This window comes from Meles meles, chromosome 11 (assembly GCF_922984935.1).
Source record: "Meles meles chromosome 11, mMelMel3.1 paternal haplotype, whole genome shotgun sequence".
Lineage (NCBI taxonomy): Eukaryota > Metazoa > Chordata > Mammalia > Carnivora > Mustelidae > Meles > Meles meles.
The window spans coordinates 6,063,495-6,083,624 of NC_060076.1; the positions used below are offsets into that span (position 1 = coordinate 6,063,495).

Here is a 20,130-nt window from a genome sequence, read left to right on the forward strand (position 1 = left end):
GTTCCCTGATTGGCAGGGTTCAAGTTGAGACGGGCCATCCCGTTGTTGCAGAGATGTCCCCAGCATCAGAGCTAATGGAGGAAGGGCACACTTTGCCCCCTTAACCCTTCCGGCCTCTGGCACATTTGGATGACTTGTTGAAAACCCCGCAGTCATAAAACACTGTCTTTGGGACAAAGGCCTGATGGATAGAGGGTGGCGCTTCTTGTGAAACTGAGGAACTTTGGGGTCTGGGAAGCCGCTGAAGAGCAGGGAAGGTTCCCATCTTTCCTGCATGGGAAAGCCCCTGGCCAGCTGTCCCCTGAGCCACCACTGGATGAACCCTGGTCCCGGGAATGCAGAGCTTCCCTCCAGGCCTCCTAGGAAATGGGATCCTGCTGTGTCTGAGAGCCGGACACCGGAAATGCCCAGGGGAAATGCAGCATCCGGGGGCAGCAAGTGCGCGTTTGGGGGGGGGGGTGCTGGATGCTCCCACAGCCTGGGCCTGGGCAGCTCTTGGCGCTCCCCGACCCTGAGCCTCTGAAGAGAGCCCCCCTGCGAGGCCCGCAGCTTCTCTGGAAATGTCTTGGCAGGGGTTTGTGCTGAGACACACATTTGATCTTTTCCTCGTCCCCCGTGCTCCTCTGCTGTCAGCTGCGTGCTGTTCCCAAAAAGCATCCAGGAAATGCTCCTGCCTGACCGCAGCTCTGCGCGCCTGGGGGTCAGGGAGCAGCAGCTGGGCTCTGTCAAGGGCCAGCGCAGGGCCAGAGTGTGGAAGAGCCCCGAAGGTGTTTCTCTCCGCTGAGACCAGAGAAGAGGATGGCCCCGGAATTTACAGCATTTCCGGCCCACATTCAGGCGGCCCATCTTTCAATAAATATTTAGGAACCACGTCTCTGTGCGGACACCCCACCGGGCACTCGCTGGGCACACAGGGGTGAGGAAGCTAGCAGCCCAGTTTTTCTTTTCTCTTTTTCTTTTCCACATAAAAGTCAGCATTTTAAAGTGTCTGAGTTCCGTGGCACTGCGTCCATTTACATTGCCGTGTGACCCTCAGCATCATGTCCAGAACTTTCTCGTCTTCCCGAAAGAAAGCCCCAGCCCCATGGGCCTTAAATGGTCACTCGCATCCCCCCTCCACCTACAGCCTGGCAAGCACCAATTCGCATGGATTTGCCCATTCTGGACATTTCTTATAAATAGAATTTAAATGCTGTGCGGCCTTTTGTGTCTTGGCTTCTTAGCATCGTGTCTCGCGGGTTCATCCATTTCTGGCATGTGTTCGTACATCCATCCTTCTGAGGGCAGAACAATGTTCTCCTGGGTGACTCCCTGTCTTTCTTCACCCCTGGGCTTTCCAGCTGAGCAACCTTGCGATTCCTCACTCCTGGGAGGGGAAGAGCTCCCTGGGAGTTTCCTGCCTCTGGGAGGCATACTGAAAGCAGAAGGACCCTACATTACCCATTAAAGTCTGCGGCCGAGTGCTTACCCCATATAGCCCCTCAGGTAGAACAGCACAGCCTCTGGGCCCACGCACAGTTGCGGGACCTGGGGTCAGTGTAATCACCCACCTGGGCCTCAGGCCTCATACCTCTAAAATGGGTCTAAGAGTCTTATCTCCTTCAGGAGGTTTAAATCCACTAGCATGTGATTAGGCAAGCGTTGGGTATGAGAACACTGACCAGCAATCCCGAGGGCAAAACACCCTGTCCGACTGTGTTCTTAGGTGGGATGTCACCATCCCTGAAGGCCATCTCGCCCAACACAGGAATGGGCTTAGGGGCCAGACTGGGTTTGAGAGTCCCGGGAAGAAGTCTGACATGAAACCCCAAATCAGCCCGGCTTGCTGATGGGCAGCTTCTCGTGTTCACCATTTATCCTTGTCAATAAATGTTAGCGGCTGTGTTTCTGCCCTGCCGGATGAACGTCAGGGCAGAACGTTTTTGCGCTGCCAATGTGTAGCATAACTAAATTTAAAATCACATCGTCTTTCTAGTCCTAACCGACTGGGCACCCGAGGCGGGTTATATTGTTCTGGTCCCAGCCTGCCTGGCAGCCGGTGGCACTCAGACACACATAGGCCTCCTCCCTGGCTCTGTACCGGTCAGGAGAGGCGGCCAGGCTCCCCCGGGGCATTCCAGGAAGTAGGCATGCAGGAGTCAGGACGCAGAACCTAACTTGGGAGCTTTTTACTTCTCTTGGTCTAGATTCTTTTGGTTATAGAGAAAGGAATCCTTACCAAAGGAGCTTAATTCAAGTCAATACATTACAGTTGGATCTATATGTCAGGCATGGGACCAACGCTTGTGGCTTATCAGCAAGCAAAACCGAGACCCTGGCGCTAGGAAGCCAGATGTTAGACAGTAAGGATACTAAATAAATTGTATGGTGTGTCATCGAGTGAAATGAGCGATGGGAAGAAAAGACAAAGCAGAGGCAGGAAAGTGGCATCAGAAGGGTCACGGGTGGGGACAGGCTGTGGAACGGCTGAAGATGGTCGAGGGGCTTGGAGGAGCCCATATCGGAGCCAATACTTGAAGTTGAGTGTCGATGGGGGAGGGGGCGGGAATTCCAGGCAGAGGCACCAGCCAGCGCGAAGGCCCAGAGAAAGGACAGTGCGTGGCGTGCATGAGGGCCATCAAGCACAGTGTGGCTGGGCTGACAGAGTGAGTGGAGAAGGAATCCGGAGAGAACCAGATGGAGACCAGATGGGATGGGGCCACGGGCCATTGTCCAAACTCTGGCTTTTACTCTGAGCGAGATGGGAGCTGCTGCAGTTTGGAGCCAAGGACAAGCATGATTTGACTGATGTTTTGTTTAAGCAAAGTAGGAAACTCCTAAACTCCCAGGCCCCGGGGTGACTCAGAGGTTGGGGCCTTGGGGCCTTGCTGCCTCCAGAATACAGGCTCCCCCCACGGCGCAGGGAACGGAAACAGTGGCACGTGGCTTCAGGCCACTGCAGTCCCGGGACTCAGCCCTACAGCCAACCGGGTCTTTCCAGTGGGGGCGTAATAGAAACTCCCAGGGAAGGTCTCTGATTGGCTCTGCTTGGACCAATCCCAGTGGCCCGATGCCAGGGACATTGTGATTGGCTTCCAGGGACCACGTGGCGACCACGTGGCCACCCCATCCGGAGAAGAGGAGCTCTGGGACTGGCCGCACCAGCTGGGGTCCAGTTCTTGACGGGAAAGTTGCGGGTTTCCCGGAAGAAGGTAAGAAGGAGAGGTGAGCTGGCCGCGGAGAACGGTCGGTCTTTGAGTTGCTCTTCCTGGACTCCTCAGGGGGTCCGGTCTGTGGGGGTCGTTGGGGGGGGGAATGTATGCCCCACGGGAAGCCCGCACTAGTCTCTGTTTGCACCGCACCCTTCCGCAGACCACAGACCGCAGACCGCAAACCGCAGACACACATCGCAGACGCACACCGCAGATGCAGACAGCAGACCGCAAACCGCAGACCGCAGACCGCAAACCGCAGACACACATCGCAGACGCACACCGCAGATGCAGACAGCAGACCGCAAACCGCAGACGCACATCGCAGACGCAGACCGCAGACCGCAAACCGCAGACGCACATCGCAGACGCAGACCGCAGACGCGCACGGCAGACCGCAAACCGCAGACGCACACTGCAGGCCGCAAACCGCAGACCGCAGACCGCAAACCGCAGACGCACATCGCAGACGCACATCGCAGACCGCAGACGCGCACGGCAGACCGCAAACCGCAGACGCACACCGCAGGCCGCAAACCGCAGACGCACACCGCAGTTGCAGACAGCAGACCGCAGACGGCAGACGCACACCGCAGACCGCAGACCGCAAACCGCAGACGCACATCGCAGACGCACATCGCAGACCGCAGACGCGCACGGCAGACCGCAAACCGCAGACGCACACCGCAGGCCGCAAACCGCAGACGCACACCGCAGTTGCAGACAGCAGACCGCAGACGGCAGACGCACACCGCAGACCGCAGACCGCAAACCGCAGACACATCGCAGACGCACACCGTAGACCGCAGACGCGCACGGCAGACCGCAAACCGCAGACGCACACCGCAGGCCGCAAACCGCAGACCGCAGACGCACACCGTAGACCGCAGACGCACACCGCAGACCGCGTTGCACAAGCACCGCTTGTCCAGGATGAGGAGACGTGGTCGAGGCCGCCCTGACGCCTGCCATAGGGATCTGACTTCAAAGGTCGCTGGAGCCACAGTAACTTTATCACAGCCCTTCCCCGGGGACGCCCGGCTGGAGAAAGCCCCAGCAGCAGCCACCGAGGTCAGGAGCCCGTGGCCGAGGTGGGGCCGCTTCCTCCTCTCTCTTAAGCTCCTCTGAAGTCACAGACAATTAAACAGCCCCCAGAGCTGGGTCTCTGATCCTCAGGAAATGCCGAGGAGGGTGAGCTGGAAGGAGCCACTTGGCGGCTCTCACGAAGCCGCTCCTCTTGGCTCTGGAATTGCACACTGTGACAGAGAACTCTTGTGGGGTTTGGGGGGGGGGTTGGGTTATTGTTCTTTTTTTAACACAGTAAAGTCACAAATTCTGAAGACCCATCATGGCGACTTTTTATGTCTATAGTCACCGCATGACTGTCACCAATGGGTGATATAAACATTTCTGACCCCCGGGGAGGCCTCCTCCTGGGCGGCCTCTGGGCTTCTCTCGCCTTCCCTGGTGTATTTCCCGTGAGCTTCCTGGCCAGGCCCAGACAGGCACCCCTCATCCCCACCCAGTGCGTTGCACACACCGTCTCCAGGAGGGCCCACCCCCTGCAAGGGTAGGGGCACTTCTCGTCCAGGCAAAGCTCTGAGAGAAGGATCACCCCCAGCAGCAGTAGCACCGAAACAACAGCGGCAGCTTCCACTGGCTGTGGGAGGCTTTAGGGAAATTCTTGGCCCGAGATCAGAGAAGGGCCTGTCCCTCCCTGCCAGGTCCTGGCTTAGCTGGGTCATTTCAGCAGCCGATGAGGAAAAGATTCCTACCATGAAGTTATGCACGTCACTCAGAAGGGTTTCCCCACAAAGTCCCTCTTATTTTTGGCTCCAGGTAAGAGAGGACGGTAATCCACACTTCGCCCGCACTGGTTTTCCCAGCCTCTGCCTGTGAGGTGTCTGTCCGGTTCCAGAAGAACAAGCAGGACAGAGCGCGCTGCCTGTCCAAGGAAGGCTGGGTCCCCAGGGTTGCCTCTTGGGCTGCCCGTGGTCCATGATTTGGGGAGTGGTGTAGCCCATATTCAAACGTACAGGCAGAGATAAAACACAATTCAGGACATCCCATACTTTCTATGACCCGCCCCTGATCCTGATCTCTCATTTATCTTGGGGGGCTGGGACAACCCGGGCCGGCAGCCCAAGTTTCAGAAACATGGGGGTAGGTTTACAAGCACATTTTTTGTCCAGATAATGGAAGGCTTGGTACATAGCCAATGGATAAGCAATCCTTCCCCCACCCCACTCCACACCCCAACCCACCGCCCCAGCCGCAAGGACAGGAGTTTCCAAGAGCCTCCCTCTTGGCAACCCAAACATTATCCCCATTTTGAGGAGGAGGAAACTGAGGCTCCGAGGCTCATACAGAAGAGGGCTTACTCTGTGCCTGGTGCTTAATAATTAGACCCGACTCCCTCCAGTTCTCTCAACTGCTGTTCCCAGTGACTTATCAGCGGTGAGACCAAAAGTGTTCAGAGAAGGAACCTGCTTGCGGGAGACCACACAGCGGGCGTCACCAAGGGCTGGCTCTGGGATTCAGTGTCAGCTGAGTCTGGTTCCAGAGCCCCTGGCCAGTGTCTCTGCCCCCCAGCCAGTCCTCGGTCTCTGCTGCTTTAGGACCCACCCAGACTGATACTGCTGTCCCTCCAGGCAGGCCCCAGGGTGGAGAAGACCCGGAAGACTGATTTCTCCCTCCCACCCACCCCCTGCCCCAGGGCACCTCCTTGCAAAGCAAGACGCGCTGGCAAAACAAAAGGGACAAGATTTCACACCTTTGTAGAGGTCCTACCCCAAACCCAGGTAAAGGGGGCGGGGAGGAGGCACAGCCAGGTGAGGATCCGGAAGCAAGAGACTCAAAAGAATCTGGAAGCACAAACTGGTGATGTTTTTTGTTGAAAAGCTGATGGACCTTTTGGGAAGTTCTGTACATAATAAAACCATGTGCCTGGGAGTCTCCCAGAAAAGGACAGGCGTTCTCCGTTTCACTGCGCTCTGCCTTACTGCACTTTGCAGATACTGTGGGGTTTTGCATTTTTTATTTGTGTGTGTGTGTGTGTGTGTGTGTGTGTTTTAACAAATTGAAGGTTTGTGGCAACCCTTTGTTGAGCAAGTCTGTGGGCCCCACTTTACCAACAGCGTTTGCTTGCTTTGAGTCTCTGTGTCACATTTTGGTCATTCTCATGATATTTCAAAACTTTTCATTATTCTCATGTCAGTTATGGTGATCTCAGATCAGTGAGGATGACTCAGGGAGAGCTAGGAGGATGGTTCACATTTCGTAGCAATAAAATGTTTTTAGGGGCACCTGGGTGGCTCAGATAGTTGGGCTTCTGCCTTAGGCTGGGATCGTGATCCTCGGGTCCTGGGATCGAGCCCCATGTCAGACTTCCTGCTCAGAGGGGAGCCTGCTTCTCCCTCTCCTTCTGCCTCTCCCCCTGCTCGTGCTCTCTCTGTATCTCTCTCAGATGAATAAATATATAAATAAATCTTAAAAAAATAAATAAAGCATTTTTTAAGGGCGCCTGTCTGGCTCCGTCGGTTAAGTGTCCGCCTTCGGCTCAGGTCATCGTCCTGGAGTCCTTGGATGGAATCTCAAATCTGGCTCCCTGCTCAGCGGGGAGTCTGGTTCTCCCTCTGTCCCTCGCCCTGCTCTCGTGCTCTCTCTCACTCTCTATCAAATAAATAAATAAAATAAAATATTTTAAAAATATTTTAAAAATTAAGGTACATATCCTCTTCTTTAGACACAGCGCTCTTGCGCACTTACCAGACTGTGGTACAGCGTAAACGTAACTTCCACCTGGCCTGGGAAGCGAAAAAAATCCAATATGGAGCCGCTTCGTTGCGACGCTCACTTTCTTGCCGTTGTTGGGAACCGAACCCGCAACATCTCCAAGGCATGCCTGCCCAGAGAGGCTGCAGAACAAAACAGAAGGGTGCTCTCTAGCTTCCCGTGCTGGCTGTAACCATTTACCTCACCTTCCAAGGCTTAAAACAAGACCAATTTATTATCTGGGAGTTCTGCGGGCCAGCAGTCCAAAATCAATGTCAGTGGATGAAAAGTCAAGGTATCCCAAGGCTGCTTCCTTCTGGAAGTTTTAGGGGAGAATTTCTTTTCCAGCTTGTAGAGGTCCCCTGCATCCTTTGGGTCATGGCCCCCTCCCCCCCTTCGAAGCCAGCAGTATAACATCTCTTCCCTGTCTTTCTGTCTTTTCTCCCTACTGCCTCTGTCTGAGGAGGATCCTTGTGATTGAACTGGATTCACCCAGATAATCTAGGATGATCTCCCTGTCTCAAGATTCTTATTTTTTTTAAGATTTTATTTATTTATTTGAGAGAGAGAGAGAGAGCCTGAAGGCGGAGTGAGGGACAGAGGGAGAAGCAGACTCCCTGCTGAGCAGGGAGCCAATGCAGGACTCGATCCCAGGACTCCCGGATCACAACTGGAGCCAAAGGCAGATGCTTCACCCACTGAGCCACCCAGGTGCCCCTCAAGATCTTAATTCCATCTGCAAAGTCCCTTTTGTCGGGTATGGTCACATCATCCCACGTCCTGAGGATCCGGGAGTGCACATCTTTGGGGGTCCAGTATTCAACCTACTACAAAAAAGCAAAGTCCCATCAAGGGAGGTATGGCTGTGGTTCCTATGTCCCGGCTGAGAGTGGGGACAGATGGCACAGTGCTCATGCCGACCACCCGCCCTGACCTGGGAAATGGGCATAAATCAGCAACATGGACCGCCTGTGGAGGTCCTGCCAGGCGCGAGCTTTGTCACACCCCCGGAAGGCGGGCACAGCCATAAACCCCCACTTCAGAGATGAGGAAACAGATTAGAAGGCATTTAAAAGTTTGCCGGAGACGAGCATCTGGAGCCCGAGGCCGGACCAGGGACAGACACCTCGCAGCCCTTTTCGCTTCGCTTCTCGCAGCGTCTGGGTGGGGGAAGCCGCGGGCTTGCTGGGAGTGGGCGGGTGCTGTGAGCGCAGACGGGCCTCCCGGCAGCTCTCTCCCCCTCCTCCGCTGCCGGACCCACAGCCGCACGCCTGCTCTGCCGTCTTCCCAGCGCTCCCGCCGGCCCTCCAGGATGCCTCCCCCGGTCCTGGCGCTGGTGAGCGGCCAGGCGCTCCCAGCTTTCCTGCTCTGCGGCACGCTGCTGGTCATCAAGATGTACGTGGTGGCTGTCATTACGGGCCAAGTGAGACTTCGGAAGAAGGTACGCTGCCTGGGACCCCCGATCCCCACATCCCCACGTGCGCTTCTCACTGCCCTGCTGGAAAGGTGTGCGGCTGGGGAACTTGGCCAAGGTGTTTCGCCGGCTGGAGTGTGGGGGACCTGGGGAGGGGTGCGGGGGCGGGGGGAGCTACCTAGGGGCCTCTCCCAGTCCTTTGGGACGGCAGGTCCTGCACCTTCCCGTCCTCTGTTTTAAGAGCATTTACTCACTTTCTGGGCCTCCAGGTGGGTTCTGGCTGTGAGTGCGCCATGTCTACCCGGTCTTAGAGAGAAACCGGTCCCGGAGGGCGGAGCCTGACAGCGTAAAGCCTCTCTCCGAGCTGGCGGCTTCCCAGCACAGGAGATCTGATATTTGGGTGTTTGGGTGGAGTGGGAACTGGCGACACAGGAGTCCGAGAAACCCTTCAGTGGAAATTCCCAATTCACTGGCAAGGGCGCTTCCAAAGCTCCAGCCTCCAGGGGCCGGGTCTCGGCCAGACTCCACTGGAATTTTCTTTTTTAAAAGGTTTTATCTATTTATCTGAGAGAGAGGGAGAGCGAGAGAGAGAATGACAACGAGAATGAGTGGGGAAGGGGCAGAGGGAGTAGGAGAGGCCCATCTCCCGCTGAGGCAGCCCAGGGTTCTCGGGTCCCAGGACCCTGAGATCGCAACTCGAGCTGAAGTCAGATGCTCAACCAGCTGAGCCACCCAGAGGCTCCTCCATTGGAATTTTCAAGGAGGAGTTTCCCCCACACTGATCCAAGTCCCAGAGCCAAAACAACAATACAGAGGCTGAGGTTTGAGCCCTGGGGGGGGGGGGGGGGGGCGCTGGGCCGGATGGCCCATTCAGAGATCAACTCGGCTCTCGCATTGGACAGCCAGAGCCCAAGAAGTTTCAGGCCACGCTGGCCTCTGTCCTGTTATTCAGTAGAAGACTCGTTTCTGGAAACTGTGCCCCTTTGTCCCCCTTTGTCCAGTTCCAAGGCAAGGCAAGGCTGGCTCTGGCATTGCGTGGGGGGCGGGGTGGACACCCGGGCGCCGGGATCCTGCTGGGGACTCCGACCCAGCCCCGGTACAGGTGCAGGCCGGCTTGCGGCCGAGCAGCTTTCGGGGTCAGATGACATCCAGAGCCACAGGCCCACAGACGGCCCCTGCCTTCCCCCTGCCTAGGTCCATCCTGGATGTGGGGTTCAGGCACCCCACGGGGACAGCTGCGTTCACCCATTGAGTCCCCAAGGCCCTCCTTAGAGCTGAGAGCTCAATCCCCACCGCAACTCTGGGGGAGGAGGCTGGAACGAGATTCACCTCGTTTTCCAGGCCAGGACCCTGGGTTGAGAGGAGACCTTCCCTGTGAAGGCCACAAAGCAGGGTTTGAACCAGGGGTGTGGGGAGGGGGGGTGTCCTGCTCCACAACCTGCCCTGGGGTGGGGAGGTGGATAGAGTTCTCCACAGCTGGGGATAGGCGCCGGGAGCTTCCTTTTTAATATAACTTCGGAGATAAAGAGACCAGAGGAGGCCTTTCTCCCTCTTCGCTGGGGAGGAGCCGAGGAAGCCAGCTTCCCTTGGGCTGTCCCCAGAGGCTCCTAACTGTCTGCGAGTTTCCCTCCGGTTTCTGCTTTTGTATTCTGTCAACCAGGAGAGAGCCAGGGAGCCACACCTTGGAAGGGCTGGGATGGGGGCCCCTGGCTCCTCCGCCCACCGGCTTTGGGCCTTGGGAAGTCTGGGGGCTCAGTTTCCTCATCTGTCACCAGGGACGTCAGGGTAGGGCCAGGAGAAGGCAGGGCCTGGCTGCAGGACGGATCAGCAATGTTAGTTCTCATTACTTATTCATAGTTGGGGGCAGAAGCCACATGCTCCTATGTGGGAGAGCGTCCAGAGCCCTGCCCCACCCCCCCTACCGTGGACTCTGAACTCCAGTAAAGCTCCCTGCGGAATGCTAGGACCCCCATCGAAGGGACCCAGTGCTGAGCCATCCAGATCGGTGATTCTAGGACTGAAGGGCAGGCGGAGAGGAATTCTGGGCACGGGGCTCTGATCCTCATTCACTTCTGGGGTGGGGCAGGAGCAGCCCCAGGGGGGTGTGGAGGGACAAAGCAGCGCTCAGGGGCAGAGGGCCCCAGGGCTCATAAGTCAGAGACAGCAGGAGTGGCCATCAGACTAGCACGTCAGAAAGCCTGCCGCTGAGATCCAGGCTCCAGGTGGGGTTCGTGGGGCCTGTCTTGTCAGAGGCACTTGTCAGAGCGTGGGGCGTGGGCCTGCCTCTGGTGACTGAAGTGTGAACTCAAGTCTCTGCCGTCCACAGACCATTCAGGGAGCGCCCTCCTCGTGCCAGTCTTCCTGGTGCCGGGCATCATGCAAAGGCCTCTCCAGTTCTCTCCTTCACTTTCCACGTAGGAAATGAGCTCCCTTTGATTCAGAGTTCCCAGAGGAGGGAGCTGAGGCTCAGGGAAGTTCAGAAGTGCGCAGCTAGGGGCGCCTGGGTGGCTCAGTTGGTTGAGCATCTGACTCTTGATTTTGGCTCAGGACATGATCTTGGGGTCGTGACATTGAGCCCCACCTTGGGTTCCATGCTCGGTGGAGTCTGCTTGGGATTCTCTCTCTCCCCTTCTGCCCATCCCCTTGCACCTGCCATACACACACACACACACACACACACACACACAGAGACACGCACGCATGCACACATGCTTGCTCTCTCTCAAATAAATCTTTAAATGAAATGTGCAGCTAGTCAGTACAGAATTGGGGTTCTCTGCCCTTGGCTATCAAACCCTTTCATTTCCCTTAGTTCAAAGTCCAAATTCTTAGCGTGCCTCTAGGACCCCAGCGAGTTCATGTTGGGCCTCTGGGCCTTGTTCTCTATACTCCAGCCACACTGGTTCTCTTTTCTTCAAACATGCCTGTCTTTTTCTGACCCCAGGGCCTTTGCACATTGCTGTTCTGCATACCTTCAGTGCTATTTCTCCAACCCTGCCTTCATCTGGTTAATATTGTTGCATCCTTCAAAGCTCATTGTTAATGTCCTTGCCTCAGAGAAGCCTTCTCTGACCCCCAGACTTGGTCAGGTCTCCTGTGAACATTCTCAAGGCCAACCTTGTCTTCTCTTTTTTCTTCCCTTGTTCATAGGCAATTCCCCGATCAGACTGTGATTTCCCAAGAGCAGGGCCTTAGTCTATTCTGGCTGCTGTAACAACATAGTTTGGACTGGGGGGCTTGTAAATAACAGATTTATTTCTCACAGTCCTGGAGTCTGGGAAGTCCCAAGACCAAGGTGCCAGCAGATTCTGAGTCTGGTGAGGGCCCGCTTCTGGGTTCACAGATAGCCATCTTCTCACTTTGTCCTCGCATGGTGGAAGGGGCAAGGGAGCTTTATGGGGGGGTCTCTTTGAATGGGCACTAATCCATTCATGAGGGCTCCATCCCAATGACCTAATCACCCCCCGGAGACCCCCCCCTCTCCTCATCCTGTCTCCTTGGAGTGTACCTTTCAACATACGAGTTTGCGGAGCACACAAACCTTCAGGCCAAGAAACCCTGTTCGCGGCGAGTGCCAGCTCTTGGCACACAGCGGGAGCTCCAGCAGGCATTCTCGGCTGATATATTCCAGGCTTTTGCCAACCCTGAGGATGCCCTGAGACACGGAGGCCTCCAGTACTGCCGGAGTGACCAGGACGTGGATCGCTGCCTCAGGCAAGTACTGCTATAGACCTCAGCCTGGCCGTGGTCTGCCCCCTGCAGGTCCAGCTCTGAACCACGGGACCTGGGGGATACCCAGAGGACCCAGGTCTTCTGCCTTCCTGAGCCCCTCAGACAGTTCTGGATCAAATTTCTAATCAGTTGTGGAAACGTGACACACGCCCATGACTCAGGATTCCAGAGCTGGAGAGGGCTGCTCAGCGAGGATTCCGTCTCCCTCCCTTGGCTCCGACCTCCCGGCCCTACCCAGCCCTACCCAGCTCTACGCTCTGAGAGAGAATGCCGTGTCTCTGCACCTTCCCAGCGTGCTTTTTCCTTTTTGCCCCCAAAGGGTCAGCCTTCGCCCACTGGTCCGTTCAGGGGGATTGTTCCCCATCTGCTCCCAGCGGGGTCTCGCCCACGGGCTCAGCGCTGTGGGATTCAGGCAGATGGCCCTTAGCTGTCTGACCCGTTCCCCTCCGATGGGCATTTAGGCTGGTCTCACGTCTTCCTCGGTTATGAACAGAGTGCATCCAAACCTCTCCCATTGCCTTCACGCGCGTGTGTGAGCAAAACCGCAGGATGCATTCGAGCGGTAAGAAATATTGCCGAGTGGTGCACAAATCCACTTCCACCGCTGGTGTGGGAAAGGTCTCCCCTGTATCTGCTGTCTCCGAGCTTCCCCTTGGGAGGGGTTCACTGCCAGGGCGATGGGCCAAAATGTCCCCATGTCACGTTTAGTTTTTCCTTTGCATTTCTTTTATTTGGAATGAAGTCGAACATATCACTTGGTATGCCTCGCATACCCCAGTCAATCAAAAACAATGTTCCTCCTTATAAAAGTCAGAACTGCCGACCATTGCAGACAGTTTGGGTCCTGTTGCAAACCCCCAGAGGGAAAAGGGACTCCGGTCCCGATTCTAATTCGATTCTAATTCCTGCTGACATCTCACACTATTTTCACGCAGATTCTCTGTTAATGTTTTTCATAAAATTAGGTATGCATCATTTACCCAATTGGGGGTTGTGATTTTTTTCAGTTAATATTATTTGGTGAGCATTTTCTAGGTGAGTAAATGTGACTCAAGAAATGGCTCTTTAGAGACAGATGTACAAAATCCCATCGGAGGAGGAGGCACGATGTTAGTTTCATGTCGCCCATCCGAATGGTTCGTTTTTGGCAGTCGGCTCCAGGTCACACCGGCGGGCTGAAGGGTGAGGAGGCAGCATTTCCAGGGGAGAGGGACTGTCTGTGGAGTTGGGGGGAGTCGTGGGAGGATGCATGGCCGCACAACAGGGAGACGGGAGACAAACATCGCACAGTTCTCAGTGCGTTCCCCTGCAGCACGGGCAGAGATGGGTGGGACGCTGTGGTATGAATAATAGAGATTCTTTTATTGAAAGAGAGTGGGTTTTTTTTTTCTCTTTTAGTTGTCTTGGCCATTGAAAATCATTACATACTTGTGGTTTTAAAAAATTACAGAAATGTGTAAAGTAAGTGGAGGAAGTAAAATTCTTTACTGCTCCACCCTTTTTTTTTAAGATTTTTTTTTTAAAAGATTTTATTTAGTTATTTGACAGACAGATCACAAGTAGGCAGAGAGACAGGCAGAGAGAGAGAGAGAGGGGGGCAGGCTCCCTGCTGAGCAGAGAGTCCGATGCGGGACTCGATCCCAGGACCCTGAGATCATGACCTGAGCCGAAGGCAGCGGCTTAACCTACTGAGCCACCCAGGCGCCCCTAAGATTTTTTTTTTTTTTTTTTAATTTGAGAGAGGGACAGAGGACAGGCAGGGGGCTAGGGCAGAGGGAGAGAGAGAAACTGACTTCCTACTGAGCAGGGAGCCCCATGCGGGGTTTGATCCCAGGATCCAAAGGCAGATGTACAACCGACTGAGCCACCCAGGCGCCCCTGTTCCATCCTTTCTAATGTAACTGCAGAGTCTAGTACTTCCTGTGAGGTCCATCCGTCCGTCCCTCAGACAGGTAATGAGCACCTGCTGTATGCAAGGCGCTGGTTGTACGTTAGTGGACCAAAGCCTTACCCATGCACAAATCCATCCTGGTGACCCGTACCCCAGCCTCCCCCTGGTGGGCTTAACTCTCCGGGGCAGAGGAGAAGGACCCGAGTCTCCTTGAGGCAGCAGGCTGCCACGACAGTGGGTAGCCCAAGCTGATTCCCAGCAGCTACCAAGGGGGTGTGCCCAGCTTCTCAACAGGGTTCCAGGATTCTATGTTGCAGAGCTTACCTGTGACATTGGAGGGGTTACATGAGCTTCCAAACACTTGGTTTCTTTTCAGTGGCTGTAACCAAGCCAGGGGAGACCACAGACCCACAGGGGGGCCGAGATGTTTCCGTCTATGTGATACAGTTTTTTCTTGCAATCAAAGTGACCCACTATCTACAGTCTTGATGCTCAAAGGGCTGGAATTCAATTGAGCACTTCTCCAGAACGTCTTACCAAATAATGTTTTATATCCACTCAGCAAGAGTTTATTGGGAGGGGAAACTGCCATGTGATGGTATTTACTGGGGATTTACCATGCCAGACCTGGGGGGTTCCTGGTCCCCTGGGGCTCCTCCTCTCCTTTCCCCTGACATCACATAACATCGCGGTGCCTTGGGGGTGCAGAGCTCGGAATGGTCACGCATTCCATTACCCACTACCGGAGAACTGGCTGGAACCTGAGGCCACAAGCCCTGGAACCAGGACTTAGTTAAATATTAGACCAGAGTTCACGGTCAGGATCACCCTTCCGCACAAACAGGAAAGCCCTCAGGTCTTGGTTCTTGGAGGATAAATCTTCCTCCCAAGTTAGCAGCCGGCTAGAGTGGGTTCATGAGCCCAGCTCTGGGAGAAGTCAGGAACCAGGTTTTGAGGTAAACCAAACCTTCCGCGATCCCTATCTGAGTCTCCTAGTGATGCGTATTCGGGCCAAATCCCCGTCTGTGTTCAAAACTGCAATGAGGAAGTATCTGAGCGGCCCCAAAGAAGGAAGACACACCCTTGACCCACACTTTGCCATGTTTCTGATTACTTGCGGGGTGCAGCCCTGATCCCACCGAAGCAGTTTGTTGGGAGACGGGTCCCCAAGTCGCAGTCTGGAAGGCCCGTAGATGTCATCCAATGCATTCATTTTGCATCTTTTTTCTTTTTAAAAAGATTTTATTTATTATTTGTCAGAGAGAGAGAGAGCACGCACAAGCAGGCAGAGTGTCAGGCAGAGGCGGAGAGAGAAGCAGGCTTCCTGCCATGCAAGGAGCCTGATGTGGGACTCGATCCCAGGATCCTGGGATCACGACCTGAGCTGAAGGCAGCGGCTTAACCCATTGAGCCACCGAGGCATCCCTCATTTCGTATCTTGTGGACAGTGCCCCGAGGCCCAGGAGCAGGTCAATGGCACACAGAACCACAAGCTCCTGCCCCCGGGGGTGGCGGGATGGCTGGCAAAACCGAGACGGTGAGATGAGCGTTACCAGTCGTGTCCAGGACGAGGCTGGTGATAGCAGCGAGGGCATCGAGGAAGATGGCAGGTGAATCAGAGACACAGCCCCTTGGGGACAGCAGCGTTCCAAGGGCTTTGTAGATGCCAACCCCCGGGGCCCCCAGCTGCCTCCCCACGAGGGTGCTGTTGAGTCTGGTGGCTGAGTGGGTTTCCCAGGCCCTCTGAGCCCGGGCTATGCAGGGACGTGAGTTTACTTCGCTTTATTACCTGCCTTTGAGATGGAGCAACCGCGGACCTGTGTTCACGGACACGGCCCTTGTGGGTAGCAGGGAGGGCGGCCAGGGAAGAGGACAGACCGCAGCTGTCCCTGCCAGCCGGGGTCTCCCTCTCCCCACCGGCCACCCGTACCCCTGCCGCTAGTGGCTGCAATGTCTGGGAAGGGGGCGGGGCAGCCTGGAGCTGCCAGAAGTCCCGGCAAGCCCAGTCTCGCAGTGGGGATTGGCTTTGGGTGACTTTTATTTGAAAAAGCGGTTATTATTGGAATGACACGTTTTGCCCAAGCGTCTCTCTGGTACGTGACTCCTTCCATGTCTGTCAGGACATATCCGGGCTCAAGGGCGGGGAAGTTCTCTTGCCTCACCTTCTATTTCCCCACTGCTCCCTGCCCTTGGCCCCACTGGCGGCTTCGCGGGGGGCCCCCCCCACTGTGGTTTGGGACCTACCCAAAGGAGGAGGGACGACAGCCGGGCCAGCGCCGGGCACTGGGAGTCAGAGCCTCACGGCTTCCTTAGTCCCAGCCACCTCTCCCCGCTCGCTGGTGACCCTGGGACCCTCTGTCCCGTACCCCCATGCTGGAGCTACGAGGTGGGTCCAGCCCCACGGTTGGTTTTCCGGGGGGACTGAGCCTCCCCGTACAGAGCAAGGGGCCCCCACCTGCCGCGAACCTTGCTCGTCCTACCGTCCTCTCCATCTGCTCTGTGGGGTTTGGTGATGACTCCGTGAACAACATTCCGAAAACGGACTCACTCGGCAGTTTTTTGTTTTTTTTTTTAAAGAAAAGCATCTGAATGAGTGGGATTCGTCTGGTCGTGAGCCTTTCCCTGAAACTCGGTGATGAAAGTGTGACAAAAACGTTCATCCAGGTGGGTCCCTTGTGGTAGGCAGACCACATTCTGGGACACGCAAACTCCATTTTTTCTTTTAAGGTTTTATTTATTTATTTATTGACAGACAGAGATCACAAGCAGGCAGAGAGGCAGGCAGAGAGAGAGGGGGAAGCAGGCTCCCCGCCGAGCAGAGAACCTGATGTGGGGCTCGATCCCAGGACCCTGAGATCATGCCCTGAGCCAAAGGCAGAGGCTTTAACCCACGGAGCCACCCAGGTGCCCCACAAACTCCGTTTAAAGTAGGTTTTCCAAGGGTGTCCCTCCAACCATGTTTGGGGGAATGTTGGGATACCAAGCCCCGTTCCCATAGGGTAGAGTGGTGAGTGGGTTTAGAGGAAATGCCGCAGCGTCCTCCCTCATTCATACCTCAGGAGTAAGCTGCGTGACTTGCTTGTTCAGAGAGCGGGACCCCCCCTCCCCGGGGCCCAGTCTCCCCCTCTTGTCCCTTCCCAGGCCTCTCGTTCTTGAGCACGGGGGAGCCACGGCCTTCCCCCCAGCCCGGGGAGACCTGCCCGGTGCAGACTTGCTTTCCAGGCCCCCACGGTGGAGATTCAGAAAAGAAGGGCTCGTCTTGGCTCCAGGATGTGGGGACAGACGCTAACTGCCGTGTCCTGAGTTTGGCCTAAGGAAGATCCAGGCCCCCCCTGGGTTCACGGGAGCTTGTATCCGCTCTGACTGAACCCCCGGCTCCAGACCCCAGCCCACCAGACCCCTGTCCTGCTCCCATCCTGCCTCGCTCCCTCTCATGCCACCGCGCTCCGGACACGTGGGTCACTTAACTGCGTCTCAAACACCCTACGCTCATCTCCACCTTCGCACTTGCCAGTTTCGCTCCCTGGAAAGTTCTTCCGCTACAGGGGCAGCCTGTGGTTGACCCCTTATCGTTCAGGCTTTGATGCAAATGTCTCCTCCCTGGTCTCTGCCCCAGTCACAAGGCTGAGACCCCCTCCGGCACAGGGCTGCCAAAGAAGGCCTCCTTCGCCACCCGGCGCAGCCCACCCGATTCCCTACGCCCCAGGTCAGCCCTTGCACGTGGGAGGGAAGCGGAGGGCGGTGTGGCTGGGCTCCTCACACAGGAGCTGCTGGGCGCGGACCTGGCCTCCTGGCACAGCGTCGGTGAGCCGCCTTCCAGGGGAAGTAACAGAAGAAGGGGCTTTGGTTGGTCCCAGCAGAGTCCTCATGCCTCCACACGTGTGGCCTGGCCTTGGGGGAGGTCACAGCCCTGGTGCTGGGATCTTGTTTATCCTTCGAACAGGCCCTCCGTCGCTGGCTCAGTCTCTAATTTACGGGACTTGACCTTCCCACCTCGCCCCAAGGAAGCTGCCCATGAGCAGGAGTCATGGAAAATGTGAACCACTCTTAGCAGAAGTGGCTGAGTTTTCTTTCTCGGTCATTTATTTACGGCTGGGGTTGTACACCGCCCTTCCACTCCCCCCCGACCCCACACTGCCGCACAGACTCACACACTTGATCACTTTAAGCAAAACACAGCGAGAAGGGAGCAGGAGAGCGTGGATGGGAGGAAGAGCTTCACCGGTGCCCAGCGATGGGTCGGCTCCAGTACGGCTCTGTCGTCATGATCCTTGAGAGGGGAAGGGGGTTTGCCGGGGTGTAGGGGAGACTACGACAGGCAAGCAAGGATTTCGGATGCATGCTCTTGGGCTCAAACCCATGCCACTCAGGAGGGCCCAGGCACCTGCACGCAGGAGGGTTCCCTCAGAGAAGCCTGCGCTGGTGGTAAAGGGCACGGGTTCGAGTCCGACCTAAGCTCTGACCACCCCAGCTCTCAACCCCTGGGAGCCCCCCTCTTCCCACCTGGTGTCCAAGGCTAGAGGGGGAGAGGGTGGGGCACGTGGCCAGGGCCCCGTCCTGGGGAGCCCTAGGGCTTGTCACGGAAAGCCCAGCCTGCAGCCTGTGGTGGCTCCTGGCCCCGAAGTGGGGTCCCCTCTCCTCAGCCGCTGTCTCTCCCGCCTCTGTGGTGTCTCTTCGTCGTGGCCGTGAACGGACCTGAGTCTTGCATCCTGAGACGATCCCCCACTGGTTGGGGGGGGGGGCTTCCAGGGCAGGGCGCCCCGGCGGACCCCTGGCTGACTGCCTCCCCTTGCCTTCCCAGAGCCCACCGGAACGACATGGAGACCATCTACCCCTTCCTGTTCCTGGGCTTCGTCTACTCCATCCTGGGGCCTGACCCCTTCGTCGCCCACATGCACTTCCTCGTCTTCTTCCTGGGCCGCGTGGTGCACACCGTGGCCTACTTGGGGAAGCTGCGGGCGCCCACCCGCTCCCTGGCCTACACCGTGGCCCAGCTGCCCTGCGCCTCCATGGCCCTGCAGATCATCTGGGAAGCAGCCCGCCACCTGTGACCTGCAGCCGACGCCTCCTCGGCCACCAGAAAGCTGGCCCTGAGCCGCAGTGACTGTACCTGGGGGACTGGGCGTCCCTTCGAGGTTGTGCTAGGCACCGGCGACCTGGCTTCTTGGCAACCCACTGAACTTGGGATGCTGGGCACCGTGGGCCTGGGTGTGTTTGCATAAGTGTGTGCACGAACGTGTACACGTGTGCCTCTTGGATTTGGGGGGGGGGGAGTAGCTGATTGGACCATGTGGAGATGTCAAGATGGATAGAAGTACCAGAGCATTAAAAACCACATTTCTTCTTTGTCGCTAAGAGTGAGCAGAGACTCAGTCCAGGTTTCTGAACTAAAGGACCCGCCAGATCCAGGCCTATAATAAAGGCAGATTTCTTAGATCCACCCCAAGGAGGCCCGTCTGCTAGTTCCGGCGGGGAGGGGGCTACTGGACATCTGGGTTTTTAAAAAGCTCCCCCATGTCCCAGTGATGGCCAGGCCTGGGAGTCCCTGCCTGTTCCCTCTAGAAGCAGGGCCCAGGGTAGGGTGTGGTTTCGCGTTGTCTTTTAGGGTGGGAGTTTAGTGAGGTGGGGGAGGGCTTCTGTTCCTTTGTGTCTGGTCCACACGGCCTGCCCCGGCCTGCGCCGCATCCTCATTCCTTTAGTGAACCGGGTTCTCCCAAGTGCAGGTGCCGATAGGAGGCGCCCCAGGACAATTCGCTTCTCCTAAGGGCTGTCAAGCAAGGACAGTGGGGCTTAAAGGACCAATCACTAAAAGGAACCTTCGGGCTCCTTCAGAATCTGCAAGGTTTGAAAACCACAAATGGGCGCCCGCGTGTGTGTGTCTTCTCGACTCTCGTTCTGAGATCGGTGTGGTTTTCAGTCCTTAAATGCAGTGTCTGTCTGGCTCGGCCACCACCTTGTGACATCTTGGCTGCCTCTTCCTGGGGTCCACTCCTTTGCCCCAGGCTGGCCATTTTCGCTGGATAGTTTTATTAGAGTGGAAGGGGGTGCCAAGCTGACAGGATCTGGTCTCGGACAAACACACCCCATCGGGGTACTTAGCCGTGCTGCGAGTACGCTGATCGCTGATC

At 56.4% G+C, this 20,130-nt stretch overlaps 1 protein-coding gene across 1 annotated transcript; it reads left to right on the plus strand.

Annotated features, from left to right (window-relative positions):
• Nucleotides 1-8,032: 8,032 nt before the first annotated feature.
• Nucleotides 8,033-19,352, plus strand: PTGES (prostaglandin E synthase). The gene is made up of 3 exons (XM_046024008.1): nucleotides 8,033-8,406; nucleotides 12,011-12,093; nucleotides 18,804-19,352. Exons 1-3 carry the CDS (start codon nucleotides 8,278-8,280, stop codon nucleotides 19,051-19,053), a joined length of 462 nt encoding a protein of 153 aa, XP_045879964.1. The 5' UTR covers nucleotides 8,033-8,277; the 3' UTR covers nucleotides 19,054-19,352.
• Nucleotides 19,353-20,130: the final 778 nt, after the last annotated feature.

Bases quoted from the DNA above. Each gene is read 5' to 3' on its own strand.
- PTGES (XM_046024008.1), top strand. From the start codon at position 8,278: ATGCCTCCCCCGGTCCTGGCGCTGGTGAGCGGCCAGGCGCTCCCAGCT. The intron at 8,407-12,010 runs GTACGCTGCCTG...GATATATTCCAG, and splicing joins AAGTGAGACTTCGGAAGAAG to GCTTTTGCCAACCCTGAGGA. The intron at 12,094-18,803 runs GCAAGTACTGCT...TTGCCTTCCCAG, and splicing joins GACGTGGATCGCTGCCTCAG to AGCCCACCGGAACGACATGG.